At 49.0% G+C, this 22,389-nt stretch overlaps 1 protein-coding gene across 9 annotated transcripts in view; it reads left to right on the top strand.

Annotated features, from left to right (window-relative positions):
* Positions 1-21,765, top strand: part of gw (trinucleotide repeat containing adaptor protein gawky) — a 49,851-nt gene extending 28,086 nt beyond the window's left edge. For all 9 annotated transcript variants that reach the window (XM_065454194.2, XM_065454193.2, XM_065454192.2 and 6 more), the window contains 7 exons: positions 495-627; positions 1,426-1,664; positions 9,750-9,905; positions 10,045-10,173; positions 11,306-11,557; positions 13,814-14,508; positions 14,683-21,765. In XM_065454194.2, coding sequence (XP_065310266.1) covers positions 495-627; positions 1,426-1,664; positions 9,750-9,905; positions 10,045-10,173; positions 11,306-11,557; positions 13,814-14,508; positions 14,683-15,493 — 2,415 coding nt within the window. In that variant the 3' untranslated portion in view covers positions 15,494-21,765. The remainder of the gene's footprint in view (positions 1-494; positions 628-1,425; positions 1,665-9,749; positions 9,906-10,044; positions 10,174-11,305; positions 11,558-13,813; positions 14,509-14,682) is intronic.
* Positions 21,766-22,389: the final 624 nt, after the last annotated feature.

Here is a 22,389-nt window from a genome sequence, read left to right as displayed (position 1 = left end):
TTGAGCTTGACTGTTTTCCCGATGCCACGGTGGCACTCTTGATGTTGATCGGGCGGTCACAAGTGGAATTGCTAGCTGCTTTGCAATGGGGGGGTAATAAAATGGGGTCCAGTAGACAATGTCATTTACAGAAAGCCACAGGGCTGAAGCTGAACTGTGCGCTTCCTGCCACGCCCCGCTAAGGAAGGGGAAAGGGGAGCAAAAGAGACAGTTGAATGTGGAGAATATTGGTGTGCGCGATTCTGACAGCGGCAGCTTATCATTAGGATTGGCCAGGTGCTTATGACAGTTCAGGAACAAGATGGAGCAAAACGAGTCGTTATGGTGCGGATTTTCGGAGGTGGCCATCAACCTGCATGATTTTAAAGGAATATTTTCGGGCTGGTCGGGCCAATTCTGAGCTGCATTGTTCTGTGCCGTGTGTGACAGTGACACTGACTCACCATGTGCTGCGTTGTGTTGACCATTGGTGCTGTTTGTTTTTGTCTTGACAGGGTGGCAAGCCTTTGACCAAGGACCTCATCTATGCCAGTAAGCAGTTCCGTATCCTAACCGATATGGGATTCAAGAAGGAAGACGTAGAGAACGCTCTGCGTATCAACCAAATGAACATCGAGGACACCCTAAGTACGTACCTTGTTGTTCTTGCTGGATTGCATGCGAAAATCAAGGGGGCAAGCTGCCAAACAATAAAACCCTGCTATACGCTAATTTTGTCCCCCTTGACATATCAACTTGACAACTTCGCCTCTTAGAATATAGGCTTTGCAATTTGTCCATTTGACAAATGAGTTCCCTAGAAACCAACATTGCTCTCTGACAAATAAGCTTTGCTGCAAAGGGGTAGGTTATGTGGGAGAATGGCTTCCTTATAATTCCCATAAGCTGTGATGTTGCCACACTCGTGACTTAAACCGAGACTTCAACTTAGCGTCGCTGGCAAAGTCGGCGCGGCTTACGATAATTGCGTGTGGCCTAATCGACCGCTTGCTCCCGACTGATGAAGTCGGCGCAGCCTAGGCTATTTGCGCTCGCTGCAAGCAAACGCGCACTCCAAACAATGATCCCCATCACGCCCTTGGTTCATTGATTTTAAGAAGTTTCTGATGCGGTTTCCTACATGATTTTATATATCAAATTTTCACTATATCGAACTATTTCGTGATCACCACACTGTTCAATATATCGAGGTTTGACTGTACTCTAATTGTGACAACTCGCTAGAAAACACTCAAAGTAGCATCCTACTTCCCAGTCCTTCTTTTTGCAACTGAGTGTCCAGTGCTTTGGAATAGAGTTTTGTAGGTTTGACACATTTATAAACAGTCTATCATAATCCATGCCTGAAGGGTGATATTGAAAGTGTAATGTCCCTGGCTAGTGCAAAGTTCATAATTAGCATGTTGTTTGCTGTTGTGCTTGCAGTCGACTTGAGGACCATGGCCACCAGGGGAAATGGCAGCCAGGACTCGGGCCTTTTGGACGGCTCGGACTGTGGCTTCCCTGTCGGGGGTCGTCCCAAGATGCGCCCAGACGACGACTCCCATGGCCCACTGGGGGAGCCGCCTTTTCCGGGCTTCCACGCTGCCGGCGGCTTCCAAGGGCTGCCGGTGTTTGGTGCTGGCTACGGTGGTGGGCAGGGCTTCAAGCCTCCACAGGTCAAGGTACGGACCGCACTTTCATGGCCACTTTGGTCGTTGTGCGCTGGTGCAGCTCTTATCACTGCATAAGGGGCTAGCTGGCGTTCGGTATACGGTTATGGAGGAAAGGTCTTGTTATAGTAGTGGTAATCACAGCTGGCTGAGAGGATGTGTGGGCTTTAGAATTATTTTCTGTAATGTGTGAGCTATAATCGTGAAAATGTATAGGTTTATGTAGTTTTACGTTAAGCTTACCTTAAGGCATGTCATACCATTCTTTGTTGACACAAACATGTTGGTAAAAATGTTCAGTCATGGTTCTGAATAATATACTGCATAGTTTCGGTTTAACTCGTTGCCATTAAGGGGGGACACCCCACTTAAATTTTATTTTTTTTTATTTGTGGCCACAATTTGATAAAACTTCGATCACGTATGTATTTTGACATGCTGATTTCAAATATTCAATTGGTTTTCCCATGCAACATGTACTTTTCAAAATATAAGCAATTCATGCTTTTTTGTATGGACTAATTTGGAGGCAAGTTCTCTCTACAATGCTGGCTGTTAATGAAGGAGACTGGCGGATCAAAATGATGTTGAATGATCAGAGGTTGCAGTGCTACAAGAATAAATGTTCTAAACTGATTTATGCCAAAGTTACAGCATCTCAAACTTTTGTAAGCAGAAGGCATTTGTGAAAACCTGGAGAAACTATTACTTTTGCAAAGTCTCTGTAATGATATTTGTTCACATTTTAGGCCTACTGCACTCCCAATTTGTCCACCTTTCTTACGAAAAAAGAATTATTGCAATAAGATGAGTAGAACCAGAGATATCGTCACTCCAAAACTACACTACCATCAAAAATGTTGTTTTGAGAAAACGAGAAAAAACATTTCAGGACATGTTCATGGTGATTACGGCAAATTCTTGAATACTAAATTGATCAAGGATGATACAGGGGTCCAACCAGGCAAGAATGAAACTTTCGCTTCTTTAAGGGGGGACACTAATTCAAATAATGTTCATGATGTTTTCCATCATTATTCATGAAACTTTCCATTCTTGTTAAGGGGGGACGCGGCACTTGAAAGACGAAAATCGGCCCGAAAATCGCATTTTCAATCTCTTCATTTTCGCGTTCCCGAGACCTTTCTGCACCGACCTGCAACTTTTGGTTTCAATATTACGCTTATTTTATGAGTTATAAGAGATCAAAATTGCGAATCCGCGCACGCGGACCTTTAAATTGAAGTCTAAACTCGCCTATTTCAAGCATCCGTAGCCCGCGAACTACGCGCTCCACCGCCGCCATTTTGGTCTTGTTTGAAAGCTCCTGTTTCTAGCGTTTCATTTTTTTTCTGTAAGCAACCCTGCTCATCACGCGAGAGCGAAAAAACCAACGACAAAATAATGCGCAGCGTGTGCGTCTATTGGTTGGTTGGCGCACGTGACCAAAATGGCAGTCTGTGATTGGCTAGGGAAGCTTGTGTTGCCAACGCTGCCTCTAGTTTTACATACATGCCGCCATTTTGAAAAGTCTTTTCGCTTGCGAACGTGTGTTGTGCCTAACGTGATCGTGCGGTTGACTATGCCAGGCGGTGCGAAGAAGTACCGATCTCTGCATGCTTTCGGCCGTACACGAAAGAAAGGCAGGGGCAGAAAGCGTGTTGGAGCTGATACTGCGCCGCAGGAGCATGTGAGGAACAATCGGGCCCTGACATCGCCTGATAACGCCGTCGTGACCGAGGACGCTTCCCCCCAAAACGTGCACTGTGTGGACTCCGGCCGTGTAAGCGTGAACGTCGATGTTATCGGTGACAGCGGTGTTCGTGGGATTGCTTCCCCTGACAGCGTGGACTCTGGCCGCGTTATGATAACCAGCGATGCTATCGGCAACTGCGCGGTGCGCGAGGACGCTTGCCGTGACAACGAGCGCGATGTCGACTCCAGCCGCGTGAGAGTAGACTCCGATGTTATCGGTGTCGGAGAAGTGCGCGAAGCGCGTGCTCGTGAAAAGGCCGCACTTGAGGGGCTTTCGTCGGTACCGGCAACAGCACGGAAGGTTGAGCCTTTCGCAGAGGCGAGCGGTGCAGCGACGGCGTCAGCGTCAGATCAGCCTACCGCTCCTTACATTATAGTGAACTTGAACTCCCTCAACTTGCTCCTTCAAGTTCTACGATGTGAAACGTGCAACGAACCAGCGCAAGTAGTGAGGGGTGATCGCGACTACGGCCTCGCAGTGAAGCTGACTGTTGTGTGCAATAATTGTGGAGACGTCGCGGCCGGATGGAGCTCGCCCCGAGTTGATGGCAAGAAGACGTGCAACCCATTCGACATCAACCTCTTGGCTACGCGGGCGATGATGTCTACTGGAAATGGCCAGACAGCCATGAATGATGTATTTGCGGCAATGGGATTGTCGCACCGTGGGATTCATCACCGGACTTATCAGCACCACTTGAAGAAAACGTTGAAACCTGCTGCCACGCAAGCGGCCGAGGTCGCTATGAGCCAGTGTGCACAGAAAGTGGCCACACTGTATGAGGACCTATGTTTTGGTCATAGAGGTAACATAGCAGTGTGCTATGACGGCACTTGGATGACTCGCGGTCACTCCTCTCACATAGGCGTCGGTGCTGTCGTAGAGCTCTTCACGGGGTACGTACTAGACTATGTTGTGCTATCAAACTTTTGTTTAGGGTGCGAACTTGGACCGAAGCCTGATTCTGACGGCTATGCAAAATGGAAAGATGCACACCAGTGCCAAAAAAATACTGACAGCAAAGCTGGTCATATGGAAGTTGAAGCTGGCCTCACACTGTTTCGAAGATCTTTAGAACGCCATGGATTGAGATACACGACCATCTTGTGTGATGGTGACAGCCGCACATTCACTGCTATCCAAGAAGAAAAAGTTTATGGATTTGTTGATGTCCAAAAGAAGGACTGTGTCAATCACGTCCAAAAGCGCATGGGGACGGCACTGCGTAATTTAGTGCAGAAACAGAAAGGTGAGGGGAAGAAATGCCTTGGCGGGAGAGGCCGGCTGACAAATGAGCTCATCACCAGGCTCAGCATGTATTATGGCTGGGCTCTAAAATCTAATGACGGTGATGTGGACGCCATGCAGAAGGCTGTGATGGCGACGTACAGGCATGTCACGTCGACTGACGAACGTTCGGATCACAGCCTGTGTCCAAACGGCGAAAATTCATGGTGTCGTCACAATGCTGCAAAAGCAAAAGGAGAGCCTGAACCCAGGCACCACTATAACTTGCCAGAACATGTGGCAGAAGCAATGCTGCCTGTATATACGCGGCTATCCGAAAAATCTCTGCTCCAGAGATGCCAGCGAGGCAAGACTCAGAATTCAAATGAGAGCCTTCACTCAGTGATTTGGAGTTTAGTCTCAAAAGAACAGCATGCTTCTCTCTTTGCCGTGCAAGCTGCTGTAGCGGAAGCTGTCCTACGCTTCAACACTGGGAACCTGCTTGCATCCACTGCAATCCTACAGCAGCTGCATATGAATATTCCTGGCACTGCATCTCAGCGAGCTAAGGAGAAAGACTGCCATCGAAGTGCCAACTCGAGCAAGAAGCGAGAAGCCTCTCTGAGTGCAAGGAAGCTGGCTAAGAAGCGGCATAAAGATGGGATGCATCCAGATTATGCCCCTGGTGCATTTCCATGAGATTTTATTGGCATGTTGTCAATAAAAATGTTGCAGAATGTTTTTCCTTGATTTCTCAAAACAACAATTCTGACAGACTTCTGATTTTGGAGGTGAAATAGCTTCTGTCCTATTTCAGCTATCGGAATAATTTTTTTTTTTTGCCAGAAAGAGAAATGTATGCAGTATGCAATATGCCCCTTTTCAAAGCAGTACTCTTCTCAAAAAGTTTTTGAAATGGGTCACATGTTTGACATGTCAAGATGGCATTTTTTTCTCACAACTTTGATGAGCTCTAACTCTTGCTCAGATTAGCCTAGAACATTGATTAATACCTTACGACACTCCCTGAACATTCTAGATAGTCTTCATACTCAAATTACTGTGTTAGGGTTTTCTGTTTAGATGCTAATTTTCCTCCAAACAAAGGACCCAGCTTATACAATGCTTTTGGAATATATCGGAAACTACTTATCCTATGGCAAAATTAATTACATTTTTAGAATCTGCACATTAAAATACACAAAGTGTGAAAATTTCATTCAGATCTGTCCACAAATAAAAAAGTAGTCTTTCAAGTGTAGCCTCCCCCCTTAAGACTTGTGCTGATTTGAAATATCTCATTATTTTTCCAATAGGCCATTTAGTTCTGGAGATAAATGAAATTCATTGTTCATAATTTGTAGAAACAATAGGGGGAAAAAATGCGCTACGGAATTTGTATTGGCACATGCCTGGGTACTAGAAAACATAAGGAACATAATGGTAGGAATACTATTTTGATATATCATATATTAGTAATTTCATAGCAATTGAATCTTTACTGTTCGAATTGTGGCTACCCTACTGTCTGATCTAAAGCAGAATTGGAAATTTTAAAGCATAAATTCCAAAATCTGACCCTACATTGTGTACAGGTGAAAAGTCGGTGTTTCGAGAAAACGAGAAAAAAGGATTACATTCACTTATAATCAAAAGTACAGAATATATTCGCATTATTTTGCAGTTGAAGTGGCTAAAAGCCACCAGGAATGTAGTCGCTCTGACCACGGCCACCCAAATGCGGCAAAAACATCGTTTAGCGCCGTTCGCCGATTCCCGGTGGCTTGCATCGCGCGCGCGGCAAGGTTGTCGTTCACGCGGGTCGAGCTCCACCCCGACGCGATATCGCCGCAACACGCGCACGTGATAACGATCTTTATGGCGAGGCCAGATTACCGTTCGCTTTTGCCTCCTGCGACGCTGCCGCCGCACACCTTGCACTTGACAAAAGACATCAGTGCGTTCACGGAGTCCTACTGAGGATAGCGAAGCCTGCCTCGGCGTCGACTGGCGCGGCTGCAACGCCGTCGGCGCGAGTGAGCAAATCCAGCACCCGCTTTGTTGCTGACGTTGATCCAAGAACTCGAAGTTTTTTTGAGCATTCATCTCCCTCTGCAACAAATCCGCACGCTGCAACATTGCAGTGTCACGCCGAACGCGGCCGCTGTCCGTAACGATTTCACTCATTTGTGAGCTGGCTAGGCCTACTTTGGCGGCGAGCTACTCTCGATGCTTTCAGAAGAAATGGAGCGCTTTTGAAAGTCATAAGCTGATCGCTTCTTTTTGCCGAACTTGTGCCTCATGGCGAACTTTCCCGGTGGATCGGACATCGTTCGGCATGGTGCCATCTAACCTACGAGACGCGCAGTCGCGTCGCCTGCGGAGTGGAGCAGACGATGGGAACCTCGCGCAGCCAACCACAGCACGCGTGTTTGGTCACGTGCGCTAGTCAACGAATCGGATCGCGCGTTCGGGCTTTTTTTCTCCCCGGATTTCAACGTCACTGGCGTACCGACGGAGTCACTTTTGGCGGGAAATTAAAGAAGGAAGGCTCCTCTTTCCAACGAGACCAAGATGGCTGCGATCGCGCGCGTAGAAAAAGAGCTACGCGCCGCGATAAAAAGGGCTGTTTCTGCGCGGAATTCAGCTCACAGTGATGTTATAAATTGATATTGCGGACGAAATACTCTTCCCTGAGATTCGAAACTTGGTGAAGCGGGTCGAAAAATCGCGGTTTTCTAAAAGAAAGTCACTTTTTTGTTTTAAGCTGCATTGTCATCTTTGGTCTATAAACTTTTATTTCTGTAAATATCAGGCCGAAATTCGCACGAGAAGTCGCCAAAAAATGCGCCTAAGTGAGCGGCGGTAACTCTATAGTCCACCGAAAGTTTAGAAAGTTCGCGCCGTTTGCATCGTTCTCACGCAATCGAGCGTCACTGCCCGCCATTTGCAATCATCGGGGCGTGCAGCGTCAGCCCTTTCCTCCAAGGTTCAATGGCTGTCAGTCTCGTATGTTTACGGAGAATAAAAGAAAAACGAGAAAGAAGACGAGACTGTCATGCGTTTTGAATTGCGCGCCATGCAGCGCGGCCCCGCCATTGGACGGCGGTGCTCCTTTTGTGCAGCAAAGCCGAACCATCGCCGCAGCGCGTTCTCGCTAGCCGCACAGTTTCCCGTGTTCTCTCCGCGTTTTCTTCAGATGACTAGCCCGAAAAAGTGCAGTTTCGACGCCCGGAAGTATCGAACTTGGCACAAGTACCGAAGGAAACAGCGTTAAAAAAACGACAGCCGAGTACGGCACCCGCGACGCTCCGACGTCGGTTAGGCCTACCGCCGACACCGGTCGCCGCGACAGTGGTAAAATCGACGCTGCTGTGGATTTCATCAGTGCATGGCATAAAAAGATGGAATTATTCAGAATTGAATCAAGGTCGGTCGGTGCCCCTGCTGCTAGCACGGTGTTGTGCGAGATCGGCGCATTGACGGCACTGGTGACGGGTTCTGCATGCCCCACTTGCCATGAACGGAAACTCGCCGTCTGAGACGCAGCTGAGAAGCGCAAAGGACTTTCGTCGTACCTAGAGCTACGTTGCGAAAATCCTGACTGCCCTGAATCTGTGCTTTCATTCACGCACACGTCGAAGCGGATTATCTCGGCCGGTGCGTGTGGTGACCCCGGGGCGAACACTCGCTACGACAGAGGGAGCTCGCGCGACGGCTTTGCCGTAAACGTGAAGGCTGTTTTGGCAGCGCGCGCTATAGGTGCTGGATATGACCGGCTTTTGCGATTTTGCGCGATCATCGGCCTTCCAAAACCGCTGCATCACAAAACATTCCATGCTATTTCTAAGTGTGACCAAGATTCATGCAAAAACAATTGGATTTTGAAGAATATAAGGTTTTGAAACTTTCAAACCTGTTTTTCTCAGTTTCAAATTTTTTGATATTTTCGCGTCTTCTGTAAAGCCTTTTGTACACTTAGAATTGGTGTATACTAACGAAATTTGGCATACATACTCTTGAAAGTATGTAGAATGCCGATATCTACTTGAAATTTCAATATCAGTCGTCAGTAATTACAACAGTACGAAATTATGTTTCAGGGAACTGAAAGAAACAATGGTTGAAGTGTCAAAATTTTTTTGTCCCACTTCCAATAACTGAACACGTTTTTTGACTAGATATCTGCACTCTGTGATCTATGAAGAGCTAAATGAGCTATAGCACAATACTTTTCGTAAAAGTTTAGTTCATAAAAAAGTGCCCGTAAAGATCGCTATAATTTGTCATTCAGTATAGTATAACTCGAGAACTATAGCAGCTACACAAAAACTAATTGCATATTTGAAATCTGCATAAAAAACTCTCTAATTGGCTGAATTTTGAAGTCTCTGGAACAAATAATAAAAAAAATTGTTTCGAGGAGCCTCTCCCCTTAAAACCTACACTAACCAAGGATTGCCATAAGACTAGTTTTGTCGTTTTAGCTTGTCCAGGGCAAAAGTTGTTAGCATTTAAAGTTTATGTTTGCAATGCATGCATAATAACGTAGATCAAAATTGTTATTTGCTTTAATTTTGTGGGGTCTCGTACCTTTATATTTCATTATTTGTTAGCCTTATTTGTTAGTCTTGCCAAACACTAAGGTTCCACATGAAAGAAGAATAATAAAAATTGCACTTGTGTAAGCTGAGAAAGCCTTGCCAGAAGATTGTGCATTGGCTGAAAAAAAGAAATGAAACTGCGAAGACCACAAAAAATGCAAGGCATTGTTTTCAAAAGTGGTGCAACCAACAAAATAGCTTTATTAATTGCTCGCACATTAACTCAACTGTAAATGAATCAACAAGGAGTGCAGACTGCCTCGAAACGGCTTGCTTCTTTTCGGAAGGTTTTGTACCTAACAACCTTCAATGTTCCAAGTAGCCTAGACTCTGCATTGCATGTGGTTGTAAGAACCAGTTACAAGAGGGTCGTTTGTTGTTGATTGCTGTACCAGCCACACTAGCGTGTTGAGGACTTCAGTTGTCAATCTAACCATTTCTTATTGGGCTTTACAATTGTTTGCATCGGTTGGAGGTGTAACGGCTGGCACCGTTGGTCTCTTCTTGCAGGGCTCTAACCAGGGGTCCAACACTCCAGCTAGTCTACTTAACAGCACGGGGATGGGCGGGCAGAACTCTAGTCTCACTGTAGGAAACAGTATTAGCAGCCTCAGCCCAGCCCTCGTGCAGAAGATTCTCCAGCAGCAACAGCAGCAACACTTTCCCGTGAGTGTCTGTCTCAGTGTGGTGATGATGGCGATCACCGTTTGTTGTCCGGGAGTCGGGGTAGTGAGCTTTAGCACAGGGCAACTCAGGCTGTTTGCCCGATTGGCGGGGCATTGAGTGCTGGCCTCTCTCCGAACAGGGAAATGCTGGCGGTCCAGCCGGCATCGGGGCGCGCCTGGGCCAGCCAAACGTGCCGTCTGCAACGCAGCTACGTCTCCTGGTGCAACAGATACAGATGGCGGTGCACGCCGGACACCTCAACCCGCAGGTGAGGTGCCCCTGGCGACGACATCCCTGTTTCGTTGGGCTTCCCCCCTCTGCATTGCGGGGATTGCTCTGTGCTTTTTTTGCTTGTGGCTTTGCAAAGCATCCCTACGGAATGAGGTTCTGCAGAACGGAACTTCTTTATAAATAACCAGTGTGCGTCTTGCATGGAGAACAAGTTTTAGCATTTTGCGGCTTTGAGGGTATTGCCGTAGATACTCGAGTCTAGGCCGACCCCGATCCTAAGCCGACCCATGAATGTCCGAAGCCAGGGAAAAAAAAGAAAGGAAGAAAAACTTGCCTCAAATGTAAGCCGAACGAAAATGTGAAGACAGCGTTCACAAAATGAAAATGGCATTTTTTTAATATGAACATGCCAAGTTTATTCTACACCATTATCGCTGCTAGCCTCATACGGTTTTGGGCACGTGCAAGCTCGCGCCAGCGTGCCCGCGCATGCACAAACAGTTCGGCATGGCTCATACGCCTCGAAACGCAGCGTGATCTTGGTGAGTAGCTCCTCTCTGTTATCGCCTGCTTGTCTTCTTCATCGCTGTCATTTCCTTGTTGCGGCACACGCAAAAAGCGTCTCCCCTTGCGCCCTCCAACGATGGACATTTTTCTCATTGATGCTGAAGCCCTGCCCGTCTTGAACGTTTTGGCGATGCCTGTGCGGCTAGCACAACTTTTCGTTAATGGCATTGCCTCTTTGGTGTCATTATGATAACACCACGCCGCATGCCGATACGACACAGGTCGAAATGGCGACGTCGCTCGTGTACTTCAGTTGGCTGCTGGCGTGGCTAGTAATGGCTGCGATACTGACTTTTCCTGATGGCGCTAGCTATGCATCATATTTATCATTTTCAATTGCAAATTGGTGCGTTCTTTAACATCCTCGAATCTAAGCCAACCCTAGAGCTTGGTATATGAAACTATCGGCCTAGGTTTGAGTAAATAGGGTAAGTTGGGAAGGTCGACACATTATTGCACAGTTGCCACTGTGGTGTTACGGAGCTAAACACCACAGTTTTGATGTAGCCCACACCTGGCAAAGCAAGGCGCGTGCCGCCGCCTGCCTGCATCAAGTTGATGCCGGCTTCTTTCACAGTGCTGCACCTTTTCGCCTCTTGCAGATTCTGAACCAGCCGCTGGCCCCGCAGACCCTCCAGCTGCTGTACCAGCTGCTGCAGCAGATCAAGGTTCTGCACGCACTGCAGCAGCAGAACCAAATTGTGCACAAGGGCCCACCCAACAACCCACTGCAGGTCAGCGTGCAGCTGACGCAGACCAAGCAGCGCATCCTCAACCTGCAGAACCAGATTGCTGCTCAGCAGGCGCTCTTCCTCAAGCAGCAGCTGCCTCCACCTCCGCAGCCCCCGCAGCAGGTCAGCCACTCGTTCCTTTGTCCTGCCCAACACTGCAGCTGCCATAGGCTGCCTTGCACTAGTGATAATGCCAGGCCGCATGCCGATACAACACAGGTCAAAATGGCCATGTCGCTCGTGTGCTTCAGCTGGCTACTTGGCATGGCTGTGAACGTAGCTGTGATATCGACTTTTCTGGGCGGCGCTGGCTGTGTACCATATCACTTTCGATTAAAAACTAGCGCGTTTCTTAAAACCCTCTAATCTAAGCCGACCCTAGAGTTTGGTGTATGATTATTTAAAAATAAAACTATCTGCTTATATTCGAATAAATACGGTGCTTTTTCTTCACTTTTCAAAGAAAAGTCGTGGCTAATTCATGGTTTTCGGTTAAGCCATATAGCTGGTTGGTACGTATTTTCCCCATGTCTCTGCCAATTACATACGGTCTACTCTTGTTGTAATGGATCCTGATAATCCGACAAAAGATGTCCGTTTTATATGAAGTTTGTAATATCCAAAACACCTCACTTCACGATCTGTAGCAAAGTTATTGCCAAGAATGAGTGAATGTCTAAAGTAAAAAGCAAAAAAAAAAAGTGCAGTAACACCCGATGGGCAAAGCATCGATCGTGATAGCAAATTAGTAGACAGTTATGCGAAGTAATGATAGTAGCCTTATCGGCCGCATAAAGTTGTAAACATTCACTTACTAAGTAAATTACCAGGCACGGTGTCATGCGCGCACAGGCAAACATGAACACATCTTGCTCGATGACCGAGGAAAGTTGCTGTCAAAACGTAGGAGTGAGAAAGTGTGGCAACACTAGTGAGCGAATTGTCTTCGCGTTGAGCCACGATTGTTGAGCCACGATTGTCGGCTGACGCTCGCAAGTCCATTGCCAGTCCGTGTAGACATGGCAAAAGTCCATTTTATATGCCCGATTTAAAAAAAAAATCGCCACTAATTTCGTCCGCTGTAGCCTATAGTTCGTTGTAGCACGGTCCGTTAAAAGCGACCTTCGTTGCATTAAGAATATAGGTACAGCAAACTACGGTTCAAATAAGGTCCATTATCTCCGAAAGTCTGTTAATTATGGGTCCGTTGTAATCAGCATAGACTGTATTAACAAGGTTTTACTGCGCTCGGTATTTTAGGTAATCTACACCGACTCCGAATAATCCGTTGCTTACTCTGTATCACCTTGTTATAATCACCTTCTGTCCTAAATGTCTTGTTAATGGCCAATTACATTTGTGCTAGAGGTCTGCAAATATCAATATTTTCAAATACAAATCAAATACAAATACCTAGCTTTGAATATCAAATTGAATAGCGAGTAATGATATACACATGCATTTATTAGCAAGTAGGCTTACTTTGTTATTTTAAAACATTGCAATTACATTGTCAGTGTTAAAAAAACATAGTAAGCCATTATACTAAAACATTGTGTATCTGGTTCATATTGGAAAATTTAGTAATTTCCACTAGCTGTGCTCACCAGCCTCTGCCTTATTATGTCGCATGAAATGCTCATAAAATTGGAGGCATTTTACAATGTGCCAGTTGTCACTCATCCCACTTGCTGTCAAGCAAAATAAGCTCAGAATTAAGGGTAACGCTGAAAAAAAAAAAGGAAAGAAAGACAAAAACCTCGTACAAATTCATGCCCCTTGCTACTGAGAGATTGGCTTTCCCACACAGTTTGGACACTTGATGGTTAAGTGGGCTTCACAGGCAAAATTTTGCAAGCAGCGCGAAACCATTGCAAAATTCAGTACAAAGTCGCCCCAACTTTATTAGATGTAAACAAATGCCAAGAGCTGTGTTTTCTCCCACACAGCCAGCAATATATACTATTTGACTCAATTATTCGTGTCTTAATATTTGAACTTTTCGAATATTTGCACGCCCATAATTTGTTCGTTCCTTTGGAGGCGCTACCGCTAGTTTGATTTATATGGTAGCTTGCAAGCTTTTTTTTTTTTTTTTTGCCATTGGACAACTGTTTGGCAGCATTTGGCAATAAGTGGCATCAAATGCGTTTCCCAGCTACAACGAGACATTGGTTGATCAATTACTTGTAATAAATTGTTGTAAGATGGCCAGTTGGACATTTTAAGATAGCACCCGTGAAAGCACGGCTAGGTCAGAAGAGAACGGAAACTCTAGTTTCAAGCATGTCGTGCCGGGTGCTTTGTGGCCGTTGTATTGTCGAGACGGCTGTGTTCCTTTGTCAACCGGAGTGTGACTGGGACTTTTAATTGGTGCAGGCCCCACCTCATGTTCCGCCGCCTCCCACCGGACTAGGCTGCCCGCCAACACCGCAGGACTTCCTCGGAGCCGGCAAGCCCGGTGGTGCCGAGGGCCTGCACTCCGACTTCCGTGACCTGAACCTCAAGGACGCTGTGTCGCAGCAACAGCAGCACCAACAGCAGCAGCAGCAGTCGCGCCTCAACCAGTGGAAGCTGCCATCGAGCCTCGATGAAGAGAACAAGGCCCCGCAGCAGAACGGCGGCGGTGACTTCAGCAGGGCACCAGGCCCTGCCTCCAAGGCCGGCAGCCTCTCGTCATTCCTCGGTGGTGCCGACGGACCATGGTCCTCGGGGGCCTGTTCTCAGGACGGCTGGCCCGAAGCACCGCCCACCACCAGCTGCACAGGCGGCACCTCCTCTCCTGGCGAGGGCAAGGACTCTGGCGTCGGTGGCTACAGCCTGAGCGACCTGGTGGCTGAATTTGAGCCCGGCAAGCCGTGGAAGGGTGCTTCTGCCCTCAAGAGTGCAGAGGATGACCCACATCTGACACCCGGGAGCGTGGTACGCTCACCCCTGTCGGTGAACACCATCAAGGACTCGGAGCTGTTTGGTGGCAGCTGGAAGCAGAGTCCGCCGGGAGGGGAGGGCTCGCTCGTCGCCTCTCTGGCCTCGCTGACCTCCAGCACGTGGGCATTCACTCCAGCCATGCACGGGTGAGTGGGCCTATACTTCTGCCCTTTAGTTCTGTGTGCTCTTTCTCTCACTAGTACAAGCAGGCAATATTAATTTTATGTTTGTAAAGGCTGCGATGCAACCACTGGTCCTTTCGCAATCTGTGGACTTATCCCACTCTCTCGTAACGTTCGTGCTTGTGTTCCGACGTGCAGGAGTGGAAATGGAAGTGGTGGTGGCTCATCCAAAGGCAATGCTTCCAAGAGCAGCTGGGGCGGCAGCTCGGAGCATCAGGCGCCAACGGACCCGTGGAACGTGGGGCCCAAGACTCGTGGCCCGCCACCCGGCCTCTCCTCGGGCTGGGACCAGCAGCCGGGCTCCGGCTCCAGCTTCCTCATGCTCCGTAACCTCACCCAGCAGATAGACGGCTCGACGCTCAAGACGCTGTGCATGCAGCACGGACCTCTGCAGCTCTTCCACCTGTACCTCAAGCACGGGCTGGCCCTGGTGCAGTACGCGTCGCGCGAGGAGGCCGCCAAGGCCCAGTCTGCACTGCACAACTGCGTCCTCTCCAACACCACCATGATGGCCTACATCCCGTCCGAGTCGGAGGTGGCCCAGTTCCTGCAGCTCGGCAGCAGCCAAGGGCAGCACCCCTCGTCGCAGCCGCAGCAGCACCAGCAGCAGATGGCCTGGGGTGCCCCCACGAACGCCTACCACCAGCCGCCGCAGCGCCCGCCCCTGCAGTACGCGCCTGGTCGCCCCAGCAAGCAGCCCACGGAGCCGTGGAACACCACGGCCCCGCCCCCAGTGTCGTCGGCTGCGGCTGTTTCATCGTCCAACGCCAGCCACCTGTGGTCCTTCCCAGGGTCCGGCAGCGGGCTCTGGGCTGCGCCTCAGACAAGCCAGGCCGGCGGAGTGGGTGGCTCCAACCAGATGGACCACGACCACGGAGGCCCCGGAGTGCCCCAGTCCTCGCTCAACTCTTTCCTGCCTGGTGACCTGCTCAGCGGCGAGTCCATCTGAGTGACGACCCCCCTTTCCTCGCGGCAGCGAAAAAAACCTGCAACTACTACAGTGACGACGAAGGAGGAGGATGAGCAGCGCGCGTAAGCCGGTGCCTTGCCGGCCCCTTTTGTGATAACCGCTTCTGTGTGGGGGGTGCTGGGCCGGAGCCCTTGCCCCGCAAGCGGCGGGACTCGGCGTGCCGCTTCTGCCGCGTGCCGCCTGGGTCTGTGTGTGTGTGCATGTGCGTTCATCGGTCTAGCGTCGTGTGCATGTCCCCTCCCCCCCCACTATCATGCCCCCCCCCTGCCACAACCCCATTCCCTCTGCCGCCGCTGCGCGCCGAATGCCAAAACGACACAGACCGGCCTTTATGATTGTTTTCATTTTTTTTTTCTTTCTTTGCAGTCTCGTTTTGTCGCGTGTATGTGTGTGCGCATGTGTGATTGTGTTATGCTTGCCTGTCGCGAGTGGGAAAGTCAATCAAGATGAAAAAAATAGTATATACACAAACACACATAAAAAATATATATATATATATTGATATTACACATATATATTATATATATATATTGACCACCTTTTACACGTGACTAAGAATGTAAGAAAAAAAAAATGGGGGAAAAAATCCAAAAAAAAAAAGAAACGGAGAGGTAACTACAAGAGAACACTGCTCTTCTGCACAACGTGTCTATTCAGTTTTTTCTTACCGTTGACGAAGTTTGTCTTCTGGCATGCACAAGTGGGGGAGGGTGTCTGTCAGCGGCGTGCGACGACTGCCAAAGTGTGATACCTTCATGGACAGAATTTTTTGTGTGAACATTGTTTTTATTATCTGTGTTGCAGTAGTAGTCACCATTCCCACTGCTGCTAATGTTTTTTTTTTTTTTCCTTCGTGGGTCGCTTGTTTGTTTCTGTTTATTTTTTGCCCCGCCCTCAATTGCTCGATGCCCACGTGCCGAATCAACGATTTCTGCCACAACATTGTTGCAGTCGGTCGCCAGGGGGTGCCATGCACGGTGCACCATCGCCATCGGCGGAGGAGAACAAGAAGCGACCTCTGTAGATGAATGCGATCTCCGTAATGCCTGGCCACCGGAACCCCGTGACCGAACTGCGGTGCTGCAATGTTTTGCCTTGTCCCACTGCAATGCGAGGCGCAGAAGTCTGGGCTGGGCGGGCTTGCCTCTGTTGAAAACCAAAAAAAACCACAAAGATATGAAGTGCCAGATTTATTGCCGTAGCTCCTCGTTGGGACAAATTTTACGTTTGAGAGGGCAGCAGGCATTGCTGAAAAGAAGCCTTAGAAACACCAAACGTGAGCGCCTCTCTGGCCGTGCCTACTGGGCTCAGAAGACGTGCTGTCGTTTTGTCTCTCTCCGTGTGTGCAAACTCTCGCCCGATGTGTCGGGAGACTAGTGTTCTTCAGGGGTTGGCATGGTGCTGCACCCCCCATCAGCCATCCTACACAGGGCTCCGTTGACTTTTTTCTTTTCTTCTGGTATTTTTCTTCGCAAGGGTCGCCTGGTTACTCGATCTCGTCCTCTAGGTGCAAGGTGGAGCTGTGGCAGGCCGGCATGTCGCTGCATCGGCAGCTGGCAGTGTGTGTGTGTGTGTACCGCACCAACATATCCGAGCATGCAGGGCACAGCCGTGTTCACCCAGTCATGCATGACATTTGCAATAACGTGGGGTGGGGGCTATCAATAGCGAAGTGTTGTTCCTCTCTTCTATCCCGTCCTCTGCTTTTTCTCGTATTCACAGGTCGTTCCCGGGTGCATGGTTGTTTTTACGAGAGGTTGGCCTCTCCACGTTTTTCCTTCGGTTACTCATTGCAATTCCCGTGCAACCTGCGGTGCACTGCAGCACGCCGCCGCTGCCCTGCCAACGAGCTCCCACCTCCCGTTTATGTAGAGACGGAAGAAACTTGGAAGGGTCTTCACATATCTCAACTCTCGGAAGCGAGGCTCACTCCCGAGCGTCCTCGTCTGGCCGCTGTCGCAAACTCTCCCTTTGGTCGGCGACTTCTCTCTTCTCGTAAGTGCGGCCTCTTCCCTTTTTTTTTCCTTTCATTCTTTTGCCGCCTCTACCCGAGAGGGCGGCCCTGTTCCCCAGAATGCGCACATTGTCGGCTCCACTCCGCTTGCCGAGGGTTGCCTTCCCTTCTCGTGACGCATCAGTAGCTCAAGCCCTCTTCCAGCCACTCGCCCTGCCCGCATCAGCGGGGCTTCGAGGGGCCGGGAAAGGAGGGGGCACCATTGGTATAGACTCCCCCTTTTTCGCAAATGCAGGGGCTCCAACTCGTACCCCCTCCCCCTCTTGCGCCCCTCCCTAATCTCTCCCGATTCCCTCAAAGTGCTTCAGGGTGTGGAGCGTTGGGGTGGAGGGGAGGGGGGGGGAGAACACACACAAGGCCCAACATCTCTCTCTCTATATATATATACTAGCGCAATGCCTCTTCTCAGGCACACTGGTGTGGCAATCTATGCATCTTGTGCGCAAACGTGCAATACATCTTCTGACCTGGTCTGTGTTATTTTTTTCCCCCAATGTCAGGGCTGGCAAAACTTAACGCTGTAGAAGTGAGGAGGAAAAAATATATATACTGAAGTCTAGCACAATCCCTGCACTCAACGTTTTTTTCCCTCCTCTCTCTGCGTTCTGGTATTTCCGCGTTGCAGTCCGTGCCAGCGGTGAGGCCACCTTTTTTACACCTGCGATGCCTCGCCCTTCTTGAGTTTGTGTCGACTCTTGACTGTCCTCTTAAATCTGTGTGCCGGCTCATGGTTGCACCATATTAATCTGATGTTCCAGGAGTCCATTGTGAAGATTGCAGAGCAGCTTTATGTCACAGGCAAAGGACAGCAGTATGTTTCGTGTGCAGTTTTCAAGTCCCCGTCGTTTCTTTCGGTGCTTTCATTTCTTTCGGGTCACAGTGGCTGTGCATAGCCTTTCCGTCTGACTTGGTTATTGGGCAGCTCTTGATGCCAGGAGACATCTTAAAGTGTTTCTCCGCTTCTCTCCCTTTCTGTGTACTTAAAGTGATGACTGCTTGTAAACTTGTGGCCAGCTAGTGTGGTTACTTCAGTTTCTTACCTTACCACGTCTCCTAATCTTGCATGCACCATTGTCTCTCTAAGTGGTCTTTTGATGTTTTTTAACGTCCCCGAAGCCAGCGATCAAAAAGGTTGACTTCTTGTTTTGTTATCTCTGTTTCTTGTGCGCTGTCTCTTGACGTAGCAGTTGGTGTTCGCATCGGCCTCGGACATCTTTCTGCTCGCACGCGGCTATTCCTTGTTCCTTTGCTGCGAGTGTTTCGGTGAGTCACTCGGGCTTCTTGTCTTTCTGAAGTGCACATCACGTTTGTCTTCTTTTGTTCTTAATAATTTTTTTGTCTTGCTTCTCAACGCTAACACAGTCGCCTCAATGTCGTGCGTGCTTGGCACGTTCTGATGCAGTTAAAAAAAAATACACGTGAGGGGACAGTTGGTGTAGTTTGGCAACGTAGCCTGGGGCCAAAGTAGACGAAGCCTGGAGAGATGAGGGCGCTCCTCCTTGTAGCCCTTGTTCGTCCCTCCATTACAAAAATGTTCGGCTCTCTCTCTCCCTCGCTTTCGTTCATCTGTACAGATTGTCAGTTTGTGCGTGTGTTACATATATGTTCTGTGTGTTTGTGTACATAGATAAGCTACGCTTTTTAGTGAGATTTGGGGAGCTTGCTCGTTCCCTCCCTTCGCGCAGTTTAGGGAGCGGGGCGTGAAGGTGCACCCAGCACTACTGTTGAGATGAAAAAAAAGGAAAAAAAAAACAAAAAAAACAGCCCGTTGTCGCGCTTTCTTTGCAGGGTGAGACTTGGAGGGATGGGTGCCAGAGTTGCCATGTGCATTTTTTTTTTTTTTCGGGGGCCATCGCGGATGACTGTGTTGCCCCCCGTCCTGAGAGCTTTTTGTAGAAAATGCAATGACTAAAGAACTAAAAAGAAAAAAAAGCCGTGCCTTGACCGAACAAGGTGCGGAACCAAAAAAAAAGAGAGAGAAACGACATATATATATATATATATATTATATGGACTTCAGACAGGTGCACTCGCTTCGTGCAAGTTGTTCACTCGTTTTTTGGGGGCGGGGTCCACATCGTGGGAGACCTAACCTTAGCAGGGGGCGGACCTATCGCTTTCCAGAGCCAAGTGCATTAGTGGTGGAATCTCTCTTGCGGCATCGCGTTGTGCACGGGTGCTTTTGGGGTTTTTCCTTGATTGGTGGCGGAGGCTCATGGGCACCACCTTGTCTCGTGTGCGTTTGTGTGAGCGTGTAGTGTTAACACTTATCAAGTCTCTTGTCAATGCGGGACACGGGCAGCGGAAGAATACCTTAAAGAAGACAAGCACCTAATACTCTAGTGTATGAAGAAAATATATATACATATATTAAGTAAGAGTCCACCGGCACAGCTGCGCGGGATCTGCTCAAAGGAAAATAGGCGGGCACTCGGGTGCGGAGGGTGTGCGCCGTCGCATTGTTCCCTGTCTCGCCCGACCAGCCTTGCTTGCCCCCACCCGCGAAGCCGCCAAGGGATTGTTTCTCGGACGGGGGCAATGATTAGTCACTTCTGCCTAGTGAGCAGTCAAAGTACGAGGGAGGCTCGCCACCCCCCCCTCGACAAAGATGTTTCCGGGTTCTTGCAAGCCCTTCTCAGTTGTGTACAAAGTTGTCTGGGGAAAAGGAGGGAAGGGGGTTGCACCGTCGCAAGTGTCGTCTCGCGGCAGCTAGCATCGATTCCAGGCAAGACGCGTGCTGGCATTTTAGGGCAGGGGGTTCTGGTGGGGTGGGCTGGGGTGCGGTTTGCATTTGCAGGTGTGTGTACAAGTATTGAGTGTTCTGGTGGGGGAGGCAGCATTACAACAATGGCGGTTGTTTTCCAAACTGGTCTCAGTAGTAGCAGCGGCACGACCGTCTTGGAGAGGTTTGCTCTCAACCTTGAGAGTGCGATGAAATGAGATTATATGGGATGATTTTGATTGTGGTGGTGGTGGGGGGGGGAGGCTAAGGGGGGTGCTGGTGCTCGTTTCCCCCCTTGTGCCGGCCTGTGGGGGAGGGGGTTGTGTGTGTGTAGTGTGCTTGTACATAGTTAGGGGCGTCCACTTCCTACACTACTTTGTTGTTTGGGGAAAATCTCCTCCATGCCAAAGCTTGGTGCTTCCCATGCCGGGACGCTCTGAATTGCATTCCATTTTCTAGCCGCACAGGTCAGGTGTTCCTCCAAGAGGGGCTGGTTGGGGATCCTGTGTAAATGGGGGGGTGAGGGTTTGGGACGTTGCATTGCGCATGTCCGTAGCATTGTGTTGGGCACGGAATGATGCAGGCACGGCAGCGTGATTGTTGACACACTGTTGCAGGTTCAAGCAAGGGGCAGTGGGGCGGCAATGGGGGTGCGTGTGCTTGCAGAATAGAACACAGCTGGGGATGCATGCGCATATGCAATCTGGCGTTAGTCTCTCCAGTTTGCAAAGCCCGAATTTGAGTTGCCGAAATGCCGCGAGGACAACAATTGTTTTTTCTGTGCCTTAAATGTGGTGGGTGGAAAAAAAAAAGTTTCCATGGGGAAATGCAAGGCCCGTTCTTCTGCTGCCAGGGTTGGTCAGGGCAAAGCACATGCGTGGTTCGCCTTTCCCGCCAGCAGAGACGGGAGGGAACAACGGTATGACCATCGGCGACGGTCTTGTTCGTACTTCCCAAGCGGTTCCAATGACGACACATTGCCTCCGATGTCTCTCTGCACGGGTTGAGATGTTTTATCCGTTTTTAAGTTGATCCATTACTGCCGACCTCCATTGTCCCCTTTTCCTGTGGTCGAGAGGCCGTCGCCTTCCTGGCACAGTTTTTAAACTAGCGGCGCACGCAGCCACGTTGGGGCCGGGGAAAGGCCAGGGGTGCACACTCAATGTGATCTTTCAGATGCCCGCAAGGTTTCTCTTGTGCCACTCAGCTTTTGCATGTGTGTGTGTGGGTTTGTGTGTGTCGTGTCATGCTAGTTCCCCCAAATTTCAAAAAGAATTCTCGTCACAGCTAGCTTTATATATCCAAATTTGTATTCTTATTTCGCGTTTATCACAGATATTCTGCCGCAGGGGTATTCCCGCACCTAGTGCCATCCTAAAGAGATCTTTTTTTTTGTGCGTGTATAGCTTTCGAGAAAAAAGAATTGTTTTTTTTTTTTTTTTTTTCTCCTTGTCATATTGCGATGTTGTCGTGGCCGTGAGGGCCGTCCAGTCGCCCTTGGCCCTAGTTTTGTGTGGAGCAGGTGCTTCACACTCCAAACTTACCTGCGGCTTCACTTCGTCTTTTTTTTTTTCACTCGTATGGTGCTGGAAAGATAACTCACAGAAGAACAAATAGAACAATGTGTGTGTATAGCTTTAAGAATTAAAAAGAAATCAATACCAATACACAGTGGCAGCAATCACGTGTAAACGGACGCAGTTCCACCTGTAGAATTGCTCGAAAGCTCACGTTTTTGAACTGCTACCCCTTCTCCTACTCCACCTGTGCAAGCTGGTTTTGGGGAGGGGTAATGGGGGTGGGGTTGAGTCATATCGAGACCGCGTGTATAGACTTTCTGGTCGATTTGCCGCCATGCATGGTACTACTGCCAAGCCAAGCCCATTAGTCATTCAGTGTCGTACACGTCTTGGCTGCTCAGCGGTCTGGTCGTTGTTGTTGCTCGAATTGTTGAAAGTGCTTGTGCGGGCTCTTCGAGTTGGGAGAGCACAATCATGACTTTTTGGCCAAGGCGGGTTGTTTCCTCTAATGGGCTTTCCAAAGTGGAACAATTAGTTTGTAGCAGCTGACCAGTGGGGGCGGGCTGCTTCGGTGACAAGCATTTATTATAAAAAAGCCGAAGGTACTCAAACATTGTAG

Source organism: Dermacentor albipictus, chromosome 8 (genome assembly GCF_038994185.2).
Source record: "Dermacentor albipictus isolate Rhodes 1998 colony chromosome 8, USDA_Dalb.pri_finalv2, whole genome shotgun sequence".
Classification (NCBI taxonomy): Eukaryota; Metazoa; Arthropoda; class Arachnida; order Ixodida; family Ixodidae; genus Dermacentor; species Dermacentor albipictus.
The sequence above is the reverse complement of the archived record's forward strand: the minus strand, read 5'-3'. Positions and strand labels throughout refer to the sequence as shown.